The 20,596-nt window shown below is 45.4% G+C and overlaps 1 protein-coding gene across 3 annotated transcripts in view; it reads right to left on the bottom strand.

Moving 5' to 3' along the window:
- Positions 1–20,596, bottom strand: part of LOC142017961 (protein mono-ADP-ribosyltransferase PARP12-like) — a 54,487-nt gene that overhangs the window by 17,721 nt on the left and 16,170 nt on the right. For 2 of the 3 annotated variants that reach the window (XM_075003323.1, XM_075003339.1), the window contains exons 3-8: positions 8,424–8,685; positions 8,170–8,301; positions 5,167–5,268; positions 3,046–3,169; positions 1,701–1,869; positions 1,048–1,095 (exon numbers count right to left, since the gene is read on the bottom strand). In XM_075003323.1, coding sequence (XP_074859424.1) covers positions 1,048–1,095; positions 1,701–1,869; positions 3,046–3,169; positions 5,167–5,268; positions 8,170–8,301; positions 8,424–8,685 — 837 coding nt within the window. The remainder of the gene's footprint in view (positions 1–1,047; positions 1,096–1,700; positions 1,870–3,045; positions 3,170–5,166; positions 5,269–8,169; positions 8,302–8,423; positions 8,686–20,596) is intronic. The other variant, XM_075003331.1, reaches the window with a different exon arrangement.

Below are 20,596 nucleotides of genomic sequence, written 5' to 3'. Positions count from 1 at the left end.
GATCATCTCGCTGGCAGCTGCCCTGCTCACTTACCCTGTAGCCCTTTTCACCTCACAGTTTAAGTGGGCTGCCAATCAGATCCAGCTGAGCAAGCAGGCAGTTGCTTTGGTAATCCTTTGGCTGATAAACCAGCCAGGGGTGTACAGATCCAATGACAGGGTCACCATTGTTTCAAATGGTGAAATTCGTCTATTGTAAATTTGCTTTTCTCTCTCTCTTTTTTTTTAAATAGAAGTTGTACACACACAAAAAAAAATCACATCGGCTATGTCTACACTAGCACAAATCTTCAAAATGGCCATTTCGAAGATTACTAATGAGGCGCTGAAATGCATATTCAATGCTTCATTAGCATGCTGCCGGCCATGGCTCTTTGAAATTGCCACATTTCGCTGCCATGCATCTCATACAGACAGAGGTCCTTTTTGAAAGGACCCCAGGAAGTTCGAAATCTCCTTATTCTTATCAGCAGATAAGAGCAGTTATCAGTTATCAGCTGATAGGAATAAGGGGATTTCGAAGTTGGCGGGATCCTTTCGAAAAGGAGCCCCGCCTGGACGAGCCGTGCGGCAGCAAAATGCAGCAATTTCGAAGAGACGTGACTGGCGACACGCTAATGAGGCGCAGAATATGTATTTCAGTGCCTCATTAGTAATCTTCGAAATAGCCATTTGCATGGCCATTTCGAAGTTTTGTTTCAGTGTAGACACGGCCATTAAGAGACTATTCAGGCAGCAAAGTCACACTCTAAAAATGCCAGTATTAAGATTAGTGGAAACATGACAGTTTTAATATTAAGCACTCTGTGCCCCATTCCCTACCTGTAAAATGGGGATAATAATATCCCTTCTTGTCACTGGGGTTTTGTGAAGATTAATGAATTAATGTTAAGAAGCATTCATATACTGTAGTCATGATGGCCACAGAAAAGCCCAGGAGAACATTTAGAATTCTTTATTAAGTGCCACGTTTGGGTAGAGTTCAGTAAATAAAGCCTTTTCCCTCAGACTGAGTGAAAAGGATATGAATAAATATTGAATAATTACCCCTTTATTTATCACCATCCATCCTGAGCTCCGCGGGAGATCAAGGTCCTATGGGAAAAAGCATCATGTGGTCACATTGTTAATGACTGCATCAGTGCATGCACATAAAGGGGCCAAACTGAGGTTGCACAGGCAAGTTTCATTCTGGCATTTCTTAAGTTAACTTAACTACAGGTAGGGACTGCTTGACTTAGCAGCCTCAATAGTGTTCTGTTTACGTAGTTTTCTTGTGTCTAATACAAAAATAAAAGAGAGGAAAAAATGCTCCAGGAAAGGCATTCTCCATGAGTGCCCTATAAATTTAGAGTCTGATTCCCCATCATTAGGCCTGCTAATGCTTAGCCTTCTTAGCTTCTCCGATATGATGCAAGTCTCAGCTTTTCTCCCATCATTTTGGAAACAGAAACAGTGGTACAAGAATTTATGAGACGCCCTTTTGAGGGGGCACCTATAAAAGCTTACAATGCTTTTTATATCCACAGTCTGTGATCAGGTTTTAATACTTGCTGACTAAGCCATGGAAGGAGCCCATTGTTTTATATATCAAAAGCAAATAAGTAATATCTACCAGGTACTACATAATAGAAGAGACTGTATTTGTGACATATACTCCAGCAGCGTCTCACAGGATATGGACCTTACAAGGTGCTCACCTGTTTCCCATATTCAATCCACTTGCCCAGATCATTTTTCCAATACCAAATCCATTTTGTTGTCATTACAAATTTGGGAGGTTTTGTAATCGATGATGGCGTGGAGAGACGTCGAAGCGTAGCTGATGAAGATGTTAATGACTTGAAATTGATGTTCTGATCTGGTACACTAGAAAGAGACATTCAGAATTACATCAGTGCTCACTTTACTTATCCTCTCTGATGACCAGCTCAATGGGCTTCTAAATTCCTTACATTATAGGCAGCACTGGTAGCACCACCTCTAGTTAAGGCTGCTCAAGAAAGGCAGACAGAAAAGTGCCTCCTGCAGGCACACTCTGACTGGGGAGCTTCAGATCCTTGTGACAGAGGACTGGACGCCAGCCTGCTACAAGAACTAACACTGGCTAGATCTCTAACACAGCATCACACAGTTTGCATGCTCTCAGGGCATCATTGCTGACTTCCTAGAAATCTTAGGGCTATGCCTCATCTATAGGCCGCATCTGTCCCTCAAGCTGCATTTTGGACATGCCCAATTTTGATCCTTGTAAAGCTTTGGAACTGAACTTAGAATAAGCCTGTGTTGGATCAGGCAAAGGGCCTCTGAAGTGTCTTTCCTGATGAAGACAGACCCTGTTTAGTGCTCCCTGAGAACAGGTATTACAAATTTTGGATCTAGATGGCCAGAACTCTCAAGCATTCACCTAGGCTTAGAGAGTCCCAGTGCTCCATGATCAGAGTGCTATGCCAGTCCAATGTGGAGCTCTCAGAGAAAGAATAGGAAAGTGGGTGAAAACAGAGGCCATTCCTACTGTATATCCTACAGCTATGAAGAATCAGATGTGCCACAATGGAGGATTTCATACAAAATGTCTCAAGGCAAATACTGCCTGTATAAAGGACTGACAGCTATAAAGACAGTCTAGGAGAAGCTTTTCTTGACTTACACAACCCACAGTCTCCGGAGAGTTATTACAAACAACTTCAATTTGAATTCTACGGTATTAGACACCCACTACCCATTTCATCATCTTACAAAATCTCAGCTGCAGTGTAGAGCTCCATTTTCAGAAAGCCTCCCACTGCTAACTTTTCTCTTTCCCTGTGTGCACTCCAACTGTCTCTCTGTGTATTATCCGAGACCCTGTTCAACAACCTTTTATGCTGAAGTCAATAGTCAGCTTTCAGAAGTCTTGTCTATGGGCACCAAGCAGCCATGGCCCAAATTCTCCTGAGGAAAAGAATTAAGTAGAAACTGAGAGCTGGGCTGTCCTTGTGCTACCACAAAGCTACGTAGTGACTCTTCAGCACTTAGGAAAGAGGCTTTTAAGTATCATTATACCTGTCATTCTGTGGGTCGCAATACGCCTTTTCGACTACCTCCATTCTGGGAAGATCAATCCAATTGATTCCATCAAACATTTGCCATCGATAAGGCAGATGATAATGAATCATCTTGCAGTTATCTGTAAAGGGAACAAATATGCTAAAGAGCTCACACAACCTTAGACCAGACTTATGGCAGGACACTGAAATGAACCTACAGAGGAGCTGCAACAAGCAGCGAATCTGCAATGCATGTTTATCAGGACGCCTTCAGCTTTCTCCCCTTAAGTTTGATTCTGCTCTCATTCACATTGGGGTAAATCAAAGGGAAGTCACTGAAGTCAGAGCTAGACTGGGATGACCCTGAACCAAAAGGTGAAATGCCCTTTTTAGCTAGTAAAGTGGCCAAAGCTCTTCATATTACTGATTTTAAGTCATAGTTCACACACCTCTCTTTGCTTAGATATTGCCCTGGCAACCAACACTGGCATGTGTGAGAACAGTGCTGTTTATCACAGTGACATATGGATCTGACTCAGCATTTATCTGCCCAGCTCCAAACACACACAGGGAGAGTGTGGAATTCCTCACGCAAGGTTAAGCAAACAGATTACACCCGGTGCTAGGTGTGGCTTTGTTTTTCCCTCAGGCTCTTAAAAAGAGTTTCAGGACCAGAAAGGTGAACACACTGAAGGCAAGATTATGCCTTTTAGGCAAAGTCCAAAGCCGTATGGAACTGTAATGTCCTCAGGACACCACTGCAAAGAGCATGTAGGCAGGCAGCTTGCTCTGCAGACAAAAGCATGGAGGCTGGACAGAGCTACAGGCCTTGCTCCTTCTCTGCTCTCTTTGTGCCCTCAGAGGAGTAAGGAGGGAAAAGCCCATATGCGTCCTTGCATGCGGCAAGACCACCACGTCCATCCAGCAGCTAGAGCAGGAGAGGAACGGTTCATTATCATTTGTATCGCTGTAGTGCTGCAAGTACCAGTCATGGACTAGCCCCTGCCTGTGAGAGGTGCTGCACAAACAAAGAAGAAAAAAAAAGATGGCCCCCACCCCAAAGAGTTGTTGATTGAGAGCCTTAGCGAGGGGAAAGTCCCCATTCAGTTCTGTCTCCTCTGTGTTTACAGCAAACCACTATATTTTTCTCACACCTCAGTCAAAGAGACAGAGTGAAAGTCAAGTTCCTTCCTTTAGCCAGCCCTGGCATTGGGCTTGAGATGTTCCAGGAGGCATGTCAAGTCATTCTTTGCCAGCACTCATTTCTAGGACATGAGGCTGTATGTGGGGAGCTCAGACGGGGTCAATTCTTTAAAGGGCACGACTGTAAAATCAAACTGCTTGTCTCCCATTACTAAGATATAAGGGGGATAGTCTGCCTCTTTCTCTGCGTCCTAGACAAGGAGCTTTAGTATTGTCATCTTGTCTATGGAGTACAAGCCCAGCACAAAACACACAAAAGCGCACTTCCCAGGCAATGCACTTCTGTATCATACAACCATAACCTGCAATGTCAGCAATGCACGCAGCTGGACATAGCTCAGCTGGTCCATATACAAAGAACCAAATGTTGTGCCACTTCAGGCCACGTGTTAAAGGCCTTAATGGGAAAGGAACATAGCTACAATCTCATATGTGTACGGGTCTGCAAGGACTTATGTGTCAAGTCTTCCAGCTGCAACTCAGAGAAGCTGACAACAGTTTGTTTCCAGGATTTTTATCCTCTCAGAAAAAATTAGCTCACCAAAAGGATTAGGTTTCACAGCCCTGGAGACTGATGTACTCAGGCCACAGAAACTCACAGGCAGCGAGAGCGCAAGTGTCCCCCACCTAACCCCAGCAACATGGCAGCCCTGATTGGGAGGGCCCAGCTCTAAGAGAGAGGGCACAACAGTGTCTGTCTTTTCAGTCTTTGGCTTCTCCGGTGAATCACCGAAGTGACAGGTAGGTTTAGCCCCTGGTTTGGACCAAGGCACCTTGAAGACATCAGATACAGGATGGGGGATCATTACTATTAACATTAAGCCAGCGATCCAGATATGAAAGTTCCCATATCCCATTATTAGTCAGAGATACGAAGTCTGCCTTGGGCAGTTCCTGCTGACACTAGATGGGTATCACCACTAGTCAGACTTACCTTTATGGATGCAGTGCCTCCAGATATAGTACAGGCATATCTCGTCACATTTTTTAATGCTATCGCTCCCAGCAACCTTAGGAGCAGGAACAGCTTTGACAACTGTGGAAAGAACCATTGAGATTACATCAAACATCTCTCCTCTTGCCAAACAACAAGACGCTTTGCAAGAGAAAAAAGAATACGTGAGTTTGAGTCTCAGTTCTGTCTGAGGGGCAGCAAAGTCAAGCCACACTCTTAACCAAAGTCAGGCCATGTATCCAAATAGATGCTTACAAGTTCACTGTCCGGTACTTGACTATAGTACTGCTAGTGTTGCTAAAACAAAGGCACTCCTAACGAGTACTAGGCAGTGGGTGGTACATAACTTATTTCTCTCAGTGTATAAAAGAGAAATCATAGGTGGGGTGCCTTTGTCTGCCTAGGAGACAGCAGAGACTCCCACTGCTGACTGAGCTGGTACAACTGTGGGCATACATGTGTTAGTGTACCAATCGCTCCTATAGGGCACTAGGTCTGTCCCTCATTTGGCCATGTTTATTGTCACTGAACCAAGCCTCTCGTCCTTCTCGGTGGTACTGCTAAGTTCTGCTAAACTGACTATTTGTGCAGAGCTGGGACAGCTTAAGAAGAAAAAAAACGCACCACGACTGATTTGCTGGTGACCTTAACGTGGTTTCTCTCTCTTACACTGATAGAAACAAGTTACATATTAAACTTCTGATGTGGTTAGTTGCCAGCCTGTACCTTCGATCTGTTGGTTTGAACAAAACATCTCCGTCCATTATCCCATCACTCTTATTTTAGGAGGGCTCCTTGCTTCCCTGTACCATCTTCCAGGAGTGTGTTAATGCTGTAAGTATTTTGGGGTAGAGCTGTGCTAACCCTCTGGAATACATTTACATGAATACCAGTGCCTAGTTCTACTTAGGGAATGCCTGTTTTTAGCAACACCTGCCACACCATTGCCAGGTTCAATGTAACAGACAGTGAACTCACAAGCATCTGTTTTGATAACGTGGCCTGACTTTGGTGTCTACAAGGCTCAGGCTGCAGGTTTTTGCACCATGCTCTGTGCTCCGGACTCCCCCTCCACTATCTTATGCACATCTCTGAGCGGATTTCAACACAACCTCTTCTAACAAAGACGTAAAACTAAATGTTGTAGTCTACTTCTTGGGGAACTGAGACGGGGAAAACTGAGATAGAAAAGCAATAAATGTGGGATGATTTAACTGACACGCTAACAAGCTGCCAAAATCACCAGCAGATGGGTTGGAAATTAAATAAAATCTTCATCCTCAAGGGGGAGGCAAAAAAGGCAACTAATGAACAGCAAGTCTCTGCATTAGCCTCTACTAGCTCCTTGTAGTTAACAGATCCAAAATGTCTGTGCCTTTATCTTCACTCCAATCACTTCTCAGCTCCCCACGTCACTCTAGCACTCCACCACCCCGCTGCGACTCACATCAGAATACAACAAAAAGCAGCCAATGAACGGTCTCCTCTCCTGGTTGATGTCCACGGAACCATACTGGTTTGCATGAGCACGTGACTTTCCTGCCCCTAACGTTCAATGCAAATAAACTGTTTTCCCCAGAACCACACTACGGCCGTTTCTATACAGGCCACTTTCTTCGAAGGTGGCATGCTAATACATGGCCTGAAATATGCTAATGAGGTGCGGATGCAAATTCCCCATGCCTCATTAGCAAAAGGTCACGTGATTTGGAGTCCAGAAGACTGTTCTTCTGGACTCTAAAACGCTGTTTAGAAGTGCACCCCCAGGGGGTCTTCCAGAAGGAAGTCCTTCTTCTGGAGGCCCCTTCTGCAAAATCACCTGACCTTATGCTAAGGAGGTGTGAGGAATTTGCATCCGTGACTCATTAGCATATTTCAGGCCGTGTATTAGCATGCCACTTTCGAAGAAAGTGGCCTGTGTAGAAATGGCCTATTACTTAACAGAATATATTATTTAGTAACTGTTATAAACCAATGGCTGCGTCTACACGTGCACGCTACTTCGAAGTAGCGGCAGTAACTTCGAAATAGCGCCCGTCACGTCTACACGTGTTGGGCGCTATTTCGAAGTTGAAATCGACGTTAGGCGGCGAGACGTCGAAGTCGCTAACCCCATGAGGGGATGGGAATAGCGCCCTACTTCGACGTTCAACATCGAAGTAGGGACGTGTAGACGATCCGCGTCCCGCAACATCGAAATAGCGGGGTCCTCCATGGCGGCCATCAGCTGGGGGGTTGAGAGATACTCTCTCTCCAGCCCTTGCGGGGCTCTGTGGTCACCGTGGGCAGCAGCCCTTAGCCCAGGGCTTCTGGCTGCTGCTGCTGCAGCTGGGGGTCCGTGCTGCATATACAGGGTCTGCAACTAGTTGTTGGCTCTGTGTATCTTGCACTGTTTAATGAAAGTGTGTCTGGGAGGGGCCCTTTAAGGGAGCGACTTGCTGTTGAGTCCGCCCCGTGACCCTGTCTGCAGCTGTGCCTGGCTCCCTTATTTCGATGTGTGCTACTTTGCCGTGTAGACGTTCCCTCGCTGTGCCTATTTCGATGTTGGGCTGAGCAACGTCGAAGTTGAACATCGACGTTGCCAGCCCTGGAGGACGTGTAGACGTTATTCATCGAAATAGCCTATTTCGATGTCGCAACATCGAAATAAGCTATTTCGAAGTTGGGTGCACGTGTAGACGTAGCCAATGTGTTTATTCCAGCTAGTGAAATTGAAATTCTATTATTAGCTCTTAGTAGCAACTTCCTGTACAACCATGACTGGCCAGACATCGATTATATGCACAGAAAGATACTGATGCATATTGCAGAGACATGCTCCCCAGTGAATGGTCTGTGACGGGATCTAGCCATTTCTTCCGAGCAGAATAACTACTGAAGCAAGGAGGTAGGAATGTCAATACCCAAACTATGCTCCAGACATAAGGAAATGTGTAAAGCAAAGATAGTTCAGCACGCAATCTAACTGGCACATGTTTTTACCTGGTGATGGAGACACATGCAATGTAGATGCTGGTATACTGGAAGTGGGCTTAGGTTTAATTTCTTCTGGATTCTCAGCGTTTACTTTCTTTCCGTCTCTCGCAGGCATAGCTCTACAGTGTGGGGGAGGCACTGAAAGCAGAAAAGGATGGTAGAATCCCAAAAATATGTAGGTAAAGTATAGCCTCCAACACATCCCAGGGAGAGGAGGAAGCATCATTCATGATACAATTTACACCTCCTTATTGACTTACTTTTCTTCTGGCCCACAACCTTGCTGAACTCTGCATGCTTCCAGTCACAGATGATCTGGATATTCTCCGCCACACTCATATCCAATCCTTCCACCAGCAGTAACGTCAGCACATTGTTGTCCAGAATCCTGTGGGATCTCTTGCAGTTGGGAAACCTACACTCTCCTCGGAGAAAATGTCGGCAAATGTGAAGTTTGCTGCAACTGTCTTGTTGGGTGCAAGACCCGTGCTGCCCTCCGCCTCTGTTATAGAACTGGCACACCTGGGGAAGGAGGGAGGAGGAATGAGTAAAAGAGAGACTCACTTTTCTTCCCTTCTGCTCATTAGGCTTTTCTTAGCCCAACATGCATATAAATTCTGTAATGGGAAAGTTGGGAATAAAAATCCAAACACATAATTAATCAGATTTTGTAACCGGGGCATATTTCTAGAGTGGAAGGTCAACGAGAATACACATGCAACTGTCAAAGTTGCATGAGGTCTCCAGAAGGTGTGTCAACCTGTCTAACAAACGGCACTTCCGGCCACCCCAAATTGTTTGCATATGTTATTTATGATTTGTGTTGCAACAGGACTGAGGAAAGCCATCCTGTACCAGGCCCCCACCGCACTAGATGCTGTATAAACAGAGAACAATACATATATATAAATGTATCATTTCCTGAGGCAGGGTCTGTCTTTTTTTCCGTTTGTGCAGTGCTTAGCACCACGGGGATCCTGTGGTCCATCACTACAACACCTCGCTGTCCCAGTAATTAAAAAATTTTAAGTTGCAAAGACCAGGGATGTAATGGAGTGTCTGGTTACACAACTAACTGATAAGCCTGGGTTAGTGCTACTGGTTACTCATGTTCCCACCCCTCAAAGTAAATAGGGAGCAGCTGGCTCAGCCTCTATCTCTGCTTGTGACAGGATCAGGCAGTTTCCCCACTGGCATGCTTCATTTAAAAGGCTGAGCCAGCCCACAGACTGGCTCTGCTTCTGTCCCCACCATGGTGATCAGGCTCTTCCAGATGCAGAGCAGTGCGGCAGGGGGAAGGAAGAAGCTGAGCCAGCTGAGCCTTTTAAATGAAGAGTGGCAGGGGGAGAGGAGTGCTGAACTGAGCAACTGACAGAAATTTTGGTGGTTCCTCAGTTACCACATTACTCACTCTTTAAAACTGCTAGAACAGACCAAGCCTCCTTTCTGCTTGAATGACTCCAATGTTAACAGGTTTGTTCTATGCTTTTTCTAGGTCTTTCTTACATTGGCTTGAGAAGTGAATGAGCCACACCTTACACTTCACACACAAATGATGTTGTCTCCCTGCTTTAACACAGAATGCCACTGGGTCCCATATCAACATCTAGTGTCAAGATGCTTGGATGAGAAAAGTGCTATCAAATGCCAAGTATGATTAGAAGATGTTACCATAAGGAATTAAATGGCACATCAAATAATTAGAAATACAACTAATACTGTTAAAATTAAACGAAGAGCACATTTTAAATCCATTATCCTTGCTTTTTGTCTACTCACTGAACAGAGAGAGGGCGGTCAATGAGTTCGACCCAGGACACCCACAACCATGGCTGAAAACACTGCTCCTCTGGCAGAATAGAACATTCCACTATAAATGTGTGACAAGCGTCAGATGGGTCGCCGTGCTAGTCTGTACCCACAAAAACAACAACAAGTCCTGTGGCACCTTATGGACTAACAGATATTGGAGCATGAACGTTCGTGGGCAAAGACCCGCTTCATCAGATGGCCATGTCTTTGTGCACAAAAACTTATGCTCCAATACAGCTGTTGGTCTATGAGGTGCCACAGGACTTCTCGTTGGTTTTGCTATCATTGTGAAGCTAGTAGTGGGAATGGATGACCAAGGAAGGATCACTTGATGACTGCCTATTCTGTTCTTTCAGGAGTGCGCAAAGTGGAGGGTTGGCCCCCTCGGGAGGTTGGTGGGGGGAGATGAAATGTTGTAAGTGGGAGTGCAGCACGTCATTGGCTGCTGGGTCTCAGACTCATCCATTTCATTAAAAATGTTGAACTATGTTACTCTTTTTTATGTCTGTGTGTTCACATTTATACACCAATGAATGAAGTTTTTACATTCTACATAATTAAGCATGGCAATAGGGTCTTTTTTTTATATATGAACATAACCAAAATTACCACTGGTTTAGATTCCATTAGACAGGTTGCAGGGGGCTGCTAATTGCAGGGACAAAAAGTGGGGCCCAACATAAAAAGTTGCTCACCCCTGCTCTAAAGCGCCTGGCATTGGTCACTGGTGGAACACAGAACACAGGGCTAGATACACCATTGGTCTGACACAATATGGCCATTCTTATGTTCTAGTCAGTGCCGGAGACAAAGCAGAGACCACTTCCAAGACTAAACAATAAAATCCCAAAGGATCTTGGAACTACCATTTTGAGGTGTAAGGGCACTTCAACGTTGCTGCAGGGGTGAATTTGCCTAATGAAGTGCTGTATATTCAGTGCAGCACTTCATTAGTAATCTCCAATCACCCTGATTACCATGCCCTCTTTGAAGAAGGGGGCAAGTGGAGACACAGCCTTCATGCTCAATAGCAGAGTGGCCTAATGCAGTGGTAAGCAAACTTCTCCAATCATGCCCCTCCCTTCCTTACCCCTCCATTTCTTGTAACTGACCCTATCCCTTACTTCTGCACTGCTGCAAGCAGCAGAGCTGCCTGAAGAGCTGAGAGGCTGGAGAGCAGTAGCTGCTGGGCAGGGAATTTGTGTTGTTTGCAGTACGGGAGAATTATTTTTTAAATTCCTCTCCCATCTCACCCTGCAATATCCACTCTAGCTGGATCCCATTCCTGCTATTGCAGCAGCCAGTCCTGCAGAACCTGTGGGAGCCCAGTTTCTTCACAGGACTCAAAGAACATCTTACATCACCCAAAGGAATGGTGCATCCTCTAAAATGTGCACCACTGGCCTAATGGCAAGAGCACTAGACTAGGACTCAGGAGTAGTCTTCCCTATAAGCTGTCTGCGTGTACAGATGCTCTGGAGAGATTCAAATGCTGCCCAGGTGATTAGCAGAGCACCCACGGGTAGGTTTGTGTTTCTGCTGGCGGTGCGCATTTGTGCATGTCTTGGTGCACATTAAAAATTATTCTGCACGTGGATAAAAAAGATTAGAGGGAACATTACTCAAGGGTCTCTCCAGCTCTGCTACTGGCCTGCTGGGTGACACTGCACGTCACACCCTCTCTCTCTGCCTAAGTTTCTCCATCTCCTAAGTGGGGATAATGATACTTGTTCTCCTTTGTAAAGTGCTCCGAGATTTACACTTGAAAACACTATAACAATTTTGCTCTTAGAATTATTAATACCCCTTCAGAAGATGCCCAGTGACATGGACAGTATATGAACTAGAAAAGTTGGAATGACTCAAAAATTATTTTTGGAAGCCTGACCCAAACCTGCTCAGTATAGAAAAAGTTGTTAGGCATAGTATATGTCCAATCCAATTGCCAAGACACAGAACTAGAAGACCTTCACTATTTTCTGTGCAGAATGGTCACTACTCTTCCCACCCCTCAAGAAATATCTCTCTCTTCCCCACCTTCCCCTGGTTGGTACAATATATTTCTGTGTTTCTACCACTTTCACCCTCTTTAGCAATTCCACTGTCTCACTCCATCACTTACATAGTCACAAAGCTGCATCTCTTTCATGTCAACCAACCTTCCACAGTGCTTTCAACCGGCTCTAGGACCACACTAACAGACATTCATGCCTGAACTGATATTAAGGTCTCCCATTTTGAAAGACATATTCTTAGCAGAAGTTTCAGGGAAAGAAATCCTAATTGGTTTCATCTGGCAACTAGATTTTGGAACAGATCAACCAGCCTGTCACTGCACATGAATTCTGAGGGTCTCTGCCCTTCAGCAGGGACTAACAGACTAGTGAGAAGATTGGAATGGGCTCAGATATTAACTAGGGATGTCCCTCACAGATGTTTCCTTTGGCAGATGCATTTACGCCTGTGTAGACCAGTCCTGGAATAGTTAGAGAGGGTGCAAGTCATGCCTATATACTGGCACAGCTCTCTATGCGTGCACAGGGGAAGTCAGCCATCATGCTGGCATATTGCCTGTCCTTCACATTTTGCAAGAGCGCATTTATATTGAATAAATTCATGGCCCCTCTTATCACACAAGAGGAAAATTGCAGGCAAGTCAACTGATTTAGTTTAGACAGCCGAAGAAAATACAGAATCAAGGAGATAAAGTAACCAGGAAATATAACTGCACATCTCACACGCAGCTGACAAATAAAACACACATAACAAGTCTCTGGGGACAAATTAAGGTCAGAAAGGATAAACAATGTCAAATCCACCAGGCTCACAATCTTTCTCAGATTTCAGGCTCATTAGTAATAAAAAGGCAGAGTACTGAAATCTTAGCTGATTCATAAATATGTTGACAGAAAGGGGGTGGGGCGGGGGAGTGCAGTTTCTCTTCATGTTTCTGTCCCAGGCTTGGTTACTGATTGTTTAACAAATTCCAAGGCCAGAAGGGGCCTTTAGATCATCTTGTCTGACCTGCTGTGTAAGACAAAACATTCTCTTAGAGACCTCAATGACTTTAGTTAGACTACAGCATTTCAGTCCTTACGAAACTGACTTCTTGTGGGCCCCAGGTCCCAGGCCTTTGCAATGGCATGGAAATGACTGATTCAGGCAGGTTCCAGACTTCATTTCCGTGCTCACCGTCAGAGTTAAAACGGGTTGGAGAGAGGATTTTAAAATTCTGCTAATTTTGTTTCTCCAAATATCACCTTATAATCACACCAGTTTCAACTGTTTGGGCAATTTACTTCAGAATATATGTCAGTGAGTCTGTCTATAACAACATAGGCAGACACACACAAAAATTCCCACAGCAGTAGAGAACTGAAAGAAACCCTATGAAACTTAGCTCCTGTTTCTCTGTGCCCTTATCCCCTCCTCCACCACCCCTCAGCCCAGCCAGGGTGCTAGACACCTATAACACCTCTCCCTCAGAACCCACCCACAAGGCACTCTCTCCCTCAGCCCTCTTCTACTCCGGGGCCCAAGGATCCTAAGGGAGAAGCAGGCTGATGTTCAGTCCCAGGCTTGCACAGGAGCCACCTTCTCTTTCCCTCAGGGCATCCAGCTCCCACTCTCTCTCTCTCCCCAGCCCTCCACCCCTCAAGCAGGATCTTTTATATGCAAGCTGGGCTCTGTTGAGTCCAGGGGCCCCAGCAACACTCTAGCCCTTTCCTATGGGGAAAAGGAAACACACACACAATATTAAGTTCTGCAAAATTCTGCATTGTGCAGTAGCTCAGAATTCCCCCAAGAGCAATCTTATGCAAATACTGACATTCCATCCACAAGGCTAAAATATTTCAATTTCAATATTTCAATCAATTTTAAGAGGGAGTTTGACAGAGGGGTTCCACTATGGTTAGGAAGACTCGCAACACCTGTGCCAGCATTGCTTCTGTCTCCTCCACCTGCACCTGTAGTCAGACAGACCTCCTGACCCAGGATGCCTCTACCCAGACCCCTGTGTGGTTTTGCAGGGACTGTGACTGACAATTCCCACCTACTGATGTCCAGGCTGGGGAGACCATCCAATGTGAAAGGTGTCTTCTGGTAGAATCTCTCAGGAAGCAAGTGGTGGAGCTACAAGAAGAGGTAGCCAGGCTTAGGCGTATTAGACTCCACGAGCAATTCCTGGCCAGTATCCATGTGGAGACAACTGAGGTTCAGAGAGCTGTCCCACCCCAAAAGAGTGCTGACACACCATCAGTGGAGGTGGAGATGGCTTAGGGGGGACACTGTCAGCTGGGCACTTCCAGCAGTGGGCAGTGCTCCACTTCTGCTCCCAATCCTTTCACCCTGGTACTGGGAAATGGTTACGCCATTCTGGATATGGGAGATACAGGAGATAAGAAGTCACCCCCTTCCGCAGAATCAGGGAAGCCTTGTACGCCCAAGGCTGGGAGCTCAGCTGGCACCACTGCAAGGAAGAAACGTAGGGTAGAGATGGTAGGAGTCTCTCTTCGGAGGGCAACGGAGGCACCCATCTGTGACCATGACATGTCATCCTGGGAAGTATGCTGCCTGCCAGGAGCCCATATCTGAGACGTTAGGGAAGGGCTGTCAAGGATTATCCGGCCTACTGACTACCACCCCATGCTACTCCTCCATGTGGGCACGAATGATACTGCAAGGTGTAATCTTGAGCAGATCAAGTGTGACTACAGGGCTCTGGGAGACCGGGTGAGGGAGATGGGAGCGCAGGTGGTGTTCTCCTCAATCCTTCCCACCAAAGGTAGGAGCCCAGGCAGAGACAGGTGCATCCTGGAGGTGAATGCCTGGCTGCAAGGATGGTGTTGCCAGGAGTGCTTTGGCTTTCTCGATCACAGGATGCTGTTCTATGAAGGACTGCTAAGAAGGGATGGGGTTCACCTTTTGAGGAATAGGAAGGATGTATTTGGATCGAGACTGGCTAACCTAGTGAGGAGGGATTTAAACTAGGTTCGATGGGGACAGGTGACCAAAGCCCACAGGTAAGTAAAAAACCTGGAGACCTGGGAGTTGGGTTGGAAATGAGAGGGATTATGGGCTATAACAGCAGAGAAAAAAGAGGGACTAGGTAGAACTGGGAGGCAAAAGCAAATCAGTATCTTAGATGCCTATATACAAATGCAGGAAGTATGGGTAATAAGCAGGAAGAACTTGAAATCCTAATAAACAAACACAACTAAGACATAACTGGCATCAAAGAACCTTGGTGGGATAATACACAGGATTGGAATATTAGTACAGAAAGGTACAACTTATTCAGGAAGGACAGGCAGGGTAAACAAGGAGGAGGTGTTGCCCTCTATATCAAAAATGTGTCCACCTGTACTGAGGTGGAGATTTATGCAGGAGACTGACGTTGAAATTCTCTGGGTTAGATTAAAAGGGATAAAAACCAAGGATGATGTCATGATAGGGGTCTACAACAGACCACCTAGCCAGGTAGAAGAGGTGGATGAGCCTTTCTCTAAACAACTAAAATTATCCAAAACACAGGATTTGGTGGTGGGTGATGGGGGACTTCGACTATACAGACGTGTTGGGAAACTAACACAATGAAGCACAGACTATCCAGAAAGTTCTTGGACTGTATGGATGAAAATTTTTTATTTCAAATGGTGGGAAAAGCTACTGGGGGAAAGCAGTTTGAGATTTGATTTTAACAAATAGGGAGGAACTCACTGAGAATTTGGAAGTGGAAGGTAGCTTGGGAGAATGTGATCATGACATCATAGAGTTCATGATTCTAAGAAATAGTGAAAGGGAGAACAGCAAAACAGACAATGGATTTCAGGAAAGCAAATTTTGGTAAACTCAGAGAGCTGGAAGGTAAGGTCCCATGGCAAGCAAGATTAAGAGGAAAAAACAACAGAAGAGAGTTGGCAGTTTTCCAACGGGACATTGGTAAGGGCACAAAAGCAAACTATACTGCTGCATAGGAAAGATACAAAGTATGGTAAAACACTGCCTTGGCTTAAGCAGGAGATCTTGCAGATCTCAAAATCAAAAAGGAGTCATATAAAAAGTGGAAGTTACAAGAAATTACAAAAGATGAATATAAGCAAACAATACACGTATGCAGGGGTAAGATTAGAAAGGCCAAGGCACAAAATGAGCTCAGACTAGCTAGAGACATAAAGAGTAACAAGAAGTTATTCTATAAATATATTAGAAGCAAGAGGAAGACCAAGACAGGGTGGGCCCACTACTCACTGAGGAGAGAGAAAGAATATCAGGAAACTTGGAAATGTCAGAGTTGCTTAATGACTGCTTAGTTTCAGTCTTCACCAAGAAGGCCAATGAAGAAATGCCTAACATAATGCATGCTAGTGGGAAGGGGGTAGGTATGGAGGATAAAATACAAAAAGAACAAATTAAAAATTACTTAGAAAAATTAGATGTCTGCAAGTTATCAGGCCCTGACAAAATGCATCCTAGCATACTTAAGGAGCTGAGAGAGGAGGTTTCTGAGCCTTTAGCTATCATCTTTGAAAAGTCGCTGAAGTTGGGAGAGATTCCAGAAGACTGGAAAAGGGCAAACATGGTGCCCATTTATAAAAAAGGAAAAAAGAACAACCCAGGAAACTACAGACCAGTCAATTTAACTTCTGTGCTGGGAAAGATAACAGAGCATATAATTAAGTAATTCATCTGCAAACATCTGGAAGAAAATAAGTTGATAGGTAACAGCCAGCATGAATTTGTAAAAAATAAATCACGCCAGACCAATCTGATAGCTTTGTTTGATAGGATAACAAGTATTGTGGATAAGGGAGAGGCAGTGGATGTAGATTGTAGTAAGACATTTGACACGGTGTCACATGATCTTCTTATCAATAAACTAAGCAAATACAACTTACATGGGTCTACTATAAGGTAGGTGCACAACTGGCTGGATAACCTTTCTCAAAGAGTAATTAATGGTTCGCAGTGATGCTGGAAGGGCATAATAAGTGGGGTTCCACAGGGATCTGTTTTGGGATTGGTTGTATTCAAGATCTTCATCGATGATTTAGATTATGGCATAGAAAGTATGTGTATTAAGTCTGCAGATGATACCAAGCTGGGCGGGGTTGCAACTGCTTTGAAGGATAGGGTCATAATTCAAAACAATCTGGACAAACTGGAGAAGTGGTCTGAGGCAGGCAGGATGAAGTTTAATAAGGACAAAGGCAAAGTGCTCCACTTAGGAAGAAACGATCAGCTTCACACACAGAGAATGGGAAATGACTGTCTAGGAAGGAGTACTGCGGAAAGGGACTTAGGGATCATAGTGGACCACAAGCTAAATATGAGTCAACAGTGTGATGCTGTTGCAAAAAAAGCAAACATGATTCTGGGATGCATTAACAGGATTGTTGAAAGCAACACATGAGAAGTCATTCTTCTGCTGCACTCCGCGCTCATTAGGCCTCAGTCAGAGTATTGTGTCCAGTTCTGGACACCACATTCCAAGAAAGATGTGGAGAAAGTGGAGAAGGTCCAGAGAAGAGCAACAAGAATGATTAAATGTCTAGAGAACATGAGCTATGAGGGAAGACTGAAAGAACTGCGCTTGTTTAGTTTGGAAAAGAGAAGATTTAGAGGGGACATGATAGCAAGTTTCAAGTACCTCATAGAGCGTTACAGGGAGTAGGGAGAAAAATTGTTCTCCTTGGCCTCTGAGGATAGGACAAGGAACAGTAGGCTTAAACTGAAGGAAGGGAGGTTTAGATTAGACATTAGGAAAAACTTCCCAACTGTCAGGGTGGTTATACACTGGAATAAGTTACCAAGGGAGGCTGTGAAATCTCCACTGCTGGATTTAAGAGCAGGTTAGACAGACACCTGTCAGGGATCATCTAGACAGTGTTTGGTCCTGCCAAGAGGGCAGGGACCTGGACTCAATGACCTCTTGAGGGCCCTTCCAGTTCTAGTCTTCTGTGAATTTCTAACTTGAGTGCATAGTTATTGTTTGTTGCCCTACAGCGCAACCCTTTCTGTTTTGCAAGATGGCTCAATTTATGGAGAAAAAGTGTTCATGGCTTGTTTGGTGTGGGCTGAATGCTAGCTATCCCATTTGGACTGAAGAGGTGGAAGTGTCTGGATTTTTTTTTTTTTGGTTAGGGTTTTGGGAGCCCTAAAATAGACACTCTTTTGTCATCACTTCCTTGCATGACATCAAGACTGAATAAGATGTATGCAAATTCTCACCACCACCACCTTTCCCATCTCAGCTTACTACAGGATTTCAGAAAGCAATAATACTTCACATTTTTACAGAAACATCTTTAGATTTCAAAGTACTATTGTCCTTTTCGGCCCAGTTAGTTAACATTTGGGGCTTGCAGACTCTTCCCTTGAGGTGGAGACACTGAAGGAGGAGTTAGATGTGTCTGACAAAATGCAATTCTGTTTACAGTAAACCCTCAATTTTACAGACCCTGATTCAGTGGACTTCGGGAACAATGGAGGTCTCCCTCATTGTTCCTGAAGTCTGCTGAGGTCCATAAAATCCTAACCCCACACCCCGCCGCCCAAAAAAGAAAAGGGGGGGACTTACCATTGCCACAGACTGCGCTCCACATGTGCCCCACCCCGGCGGGAGGAGCGCATGGTGGCTCTGCCGGTGGCAGTGGAGGCTCCTAAAGGCCATATGGTGGCTTTTCCAGCCACACACAGCGAGGTGCCATTAGCCGAGCACAGGGGGTGCCTCAAGCCGCATGTGACGAGGCAGCTCAAGCCACATGCAGCAGCGAGGTCCAAGGATCTGAGCCAGGGCAGGGCCCGTGGGGGTCCTCCACAGGCAGCTTTGGTGAGTGGCAGGGGTTTTTTTTTCTTTTGTTTTGGGGTGCATTTTTTGGCTTTTTTGTGGGGGAGGGGTTTTGGTTTTTTGTGAGTTTTTTTTTGGGGGGGGAGACTGGGGCTGGGACAGCCTGGGAGGGGCAATAAATCCTCACATTTAGGGACTTTTAGGAATAATGGACATCCCTCCCCCGCTTTAGTCCATTAAATGGGGGGTTACTGTATTTACAAAGGTTGTACACAATGTCCTGTTCCTCTGAACACAGTAGAAACAAACAAACAGCAGACAGTTGCCTTCCTCTCAAATCCGAGCCTCTTTCCAGCCAAAATGCTGCCCAAAAGATGCTCTCAGCTTCCTCCCAAGCCCGCCTACCAGCGCTTCCCTGGCTGTATCTCAGCTGTTTCTTGTCTTATAAACTAACAGATATTTTGGAGTGTAAAGACCCGTCTTTGCCCACGAAATCTTGCGCTCCAAAATATCTGTTAGTCTGCAAGGTGCCACATGACTTCTCATTGTTTTTGAAGATAGAAACTAACATGGTTACCCCTCTGATACTATTTCTTGTCTTGTTTTCTTCAGAAAAACACAGCCACTGGGAAACCCTGCCGCTCACATAGCTCAGATTCTGATAAGCCTCGCATATAGCCTGAACTTCAGCATCCACTGTCCCCAGCTCTCTTACTCCGTTTTTTTACCTCTGCCTTTTGTCTTGAACAAAGGGTTGTTAATACACCCACCAGCCTCAGTGTCACTTACACTTCTGAGACGCATGTGCTCACAGTCACCAAACACCCTCTGGCAGCAGAGTATTTTATTTTATAAAACCTCACTAAGCCTAGATGACAACGTTGTTAGCACAGCTGTGTCAGCCAGGGGTGTAATGAACAAGCAAACACATTTCTAGCCAAGGCAGGTTTTTTGCCTTACCCCACCAGAGGCACAGCTACGGCAACAGAGGGGGAGCCGTGCTTCTGTCAGCACAATAGGATCCTTCGAAGAAGTTGTGCTGTGCTGACAAAACACCCCACACTCCTGTTGGCACAAGGCAGCGATGTCCAATAGGGATTCAAAGCTCGCCACACTTGTGGTTGTCGTCTTTCCACACTCGCCACATTGTATTACACAAAACTTTATGAAATAACACGAGGAAAAATACTTCCTGGCCTTTGAATTTGCACGAAACTGTGCGATGACGTAATAACCACAGACACGAGCATGGCAACATGACTCACTGCAGCAAAGAAAGGCTAACTACAGAAAGACTGTGCCCTTTCACAGAGCACGTGAAGGGAGAGTGATAGCTTGTTGGCCTACTAAACCCAGGGTTGTGAGTTCAACCCTTGCAGGGGCTGCTTCAGGATCCAGCGCAAACAGACTTCTTTTTTTTTTAATACAAAAAAAAGCCCTGCAAGGGCTGGTCAAAGGTCCTGCTGTGAGACCAGGGGACTGGACTCAATGGCCTCTGAAGGTCCTTTCTGGCTCTGTGAGATAGGTGTAGCCTGTAATAATCAGTCCCTGGCATGGCTGGGAATGCCGCAGCTCCAGCTGTTCCCTGCAAGTAGCACACAGACAGTGGTGCTGCACCCAAGCATTAGAGTGATACCAATCCCGCCCCTTCTTGCCATGCCATGCCCTGCAGTGCTCCCTTTCAGTGTATGCAGTGTCAGTGCCTGCAGGAGTCCCTCATGGGCAGGCTGTCTCAGCTGGGCGAGGGCCTGTGCTAATCATCTTGAGCATGTGGGACAAATTTGAAGAATTACTATTAGGTATGCGTGCAGCTGCCAACACGCAGTGTCC

This window comes from Carettochelys insculpta, chromosome 1 (assembly GCF_033958435.1).
Source record: "Carettochelys insculpta isolate YL-2023 chromosome 1, ASM3395843v1, whole genome shotgun sequence".
In the NCBI taxonomy this organism is placed as follows: domain Eukaryota; kingdom Metazoa; phylum Chordata; order Testudines; family Carettochelyidae; genus Carettochelys; species Carettochelys insculpta.
This window is presented reverse-complemented; position numbering and strand designations above follow the sequence as displayed.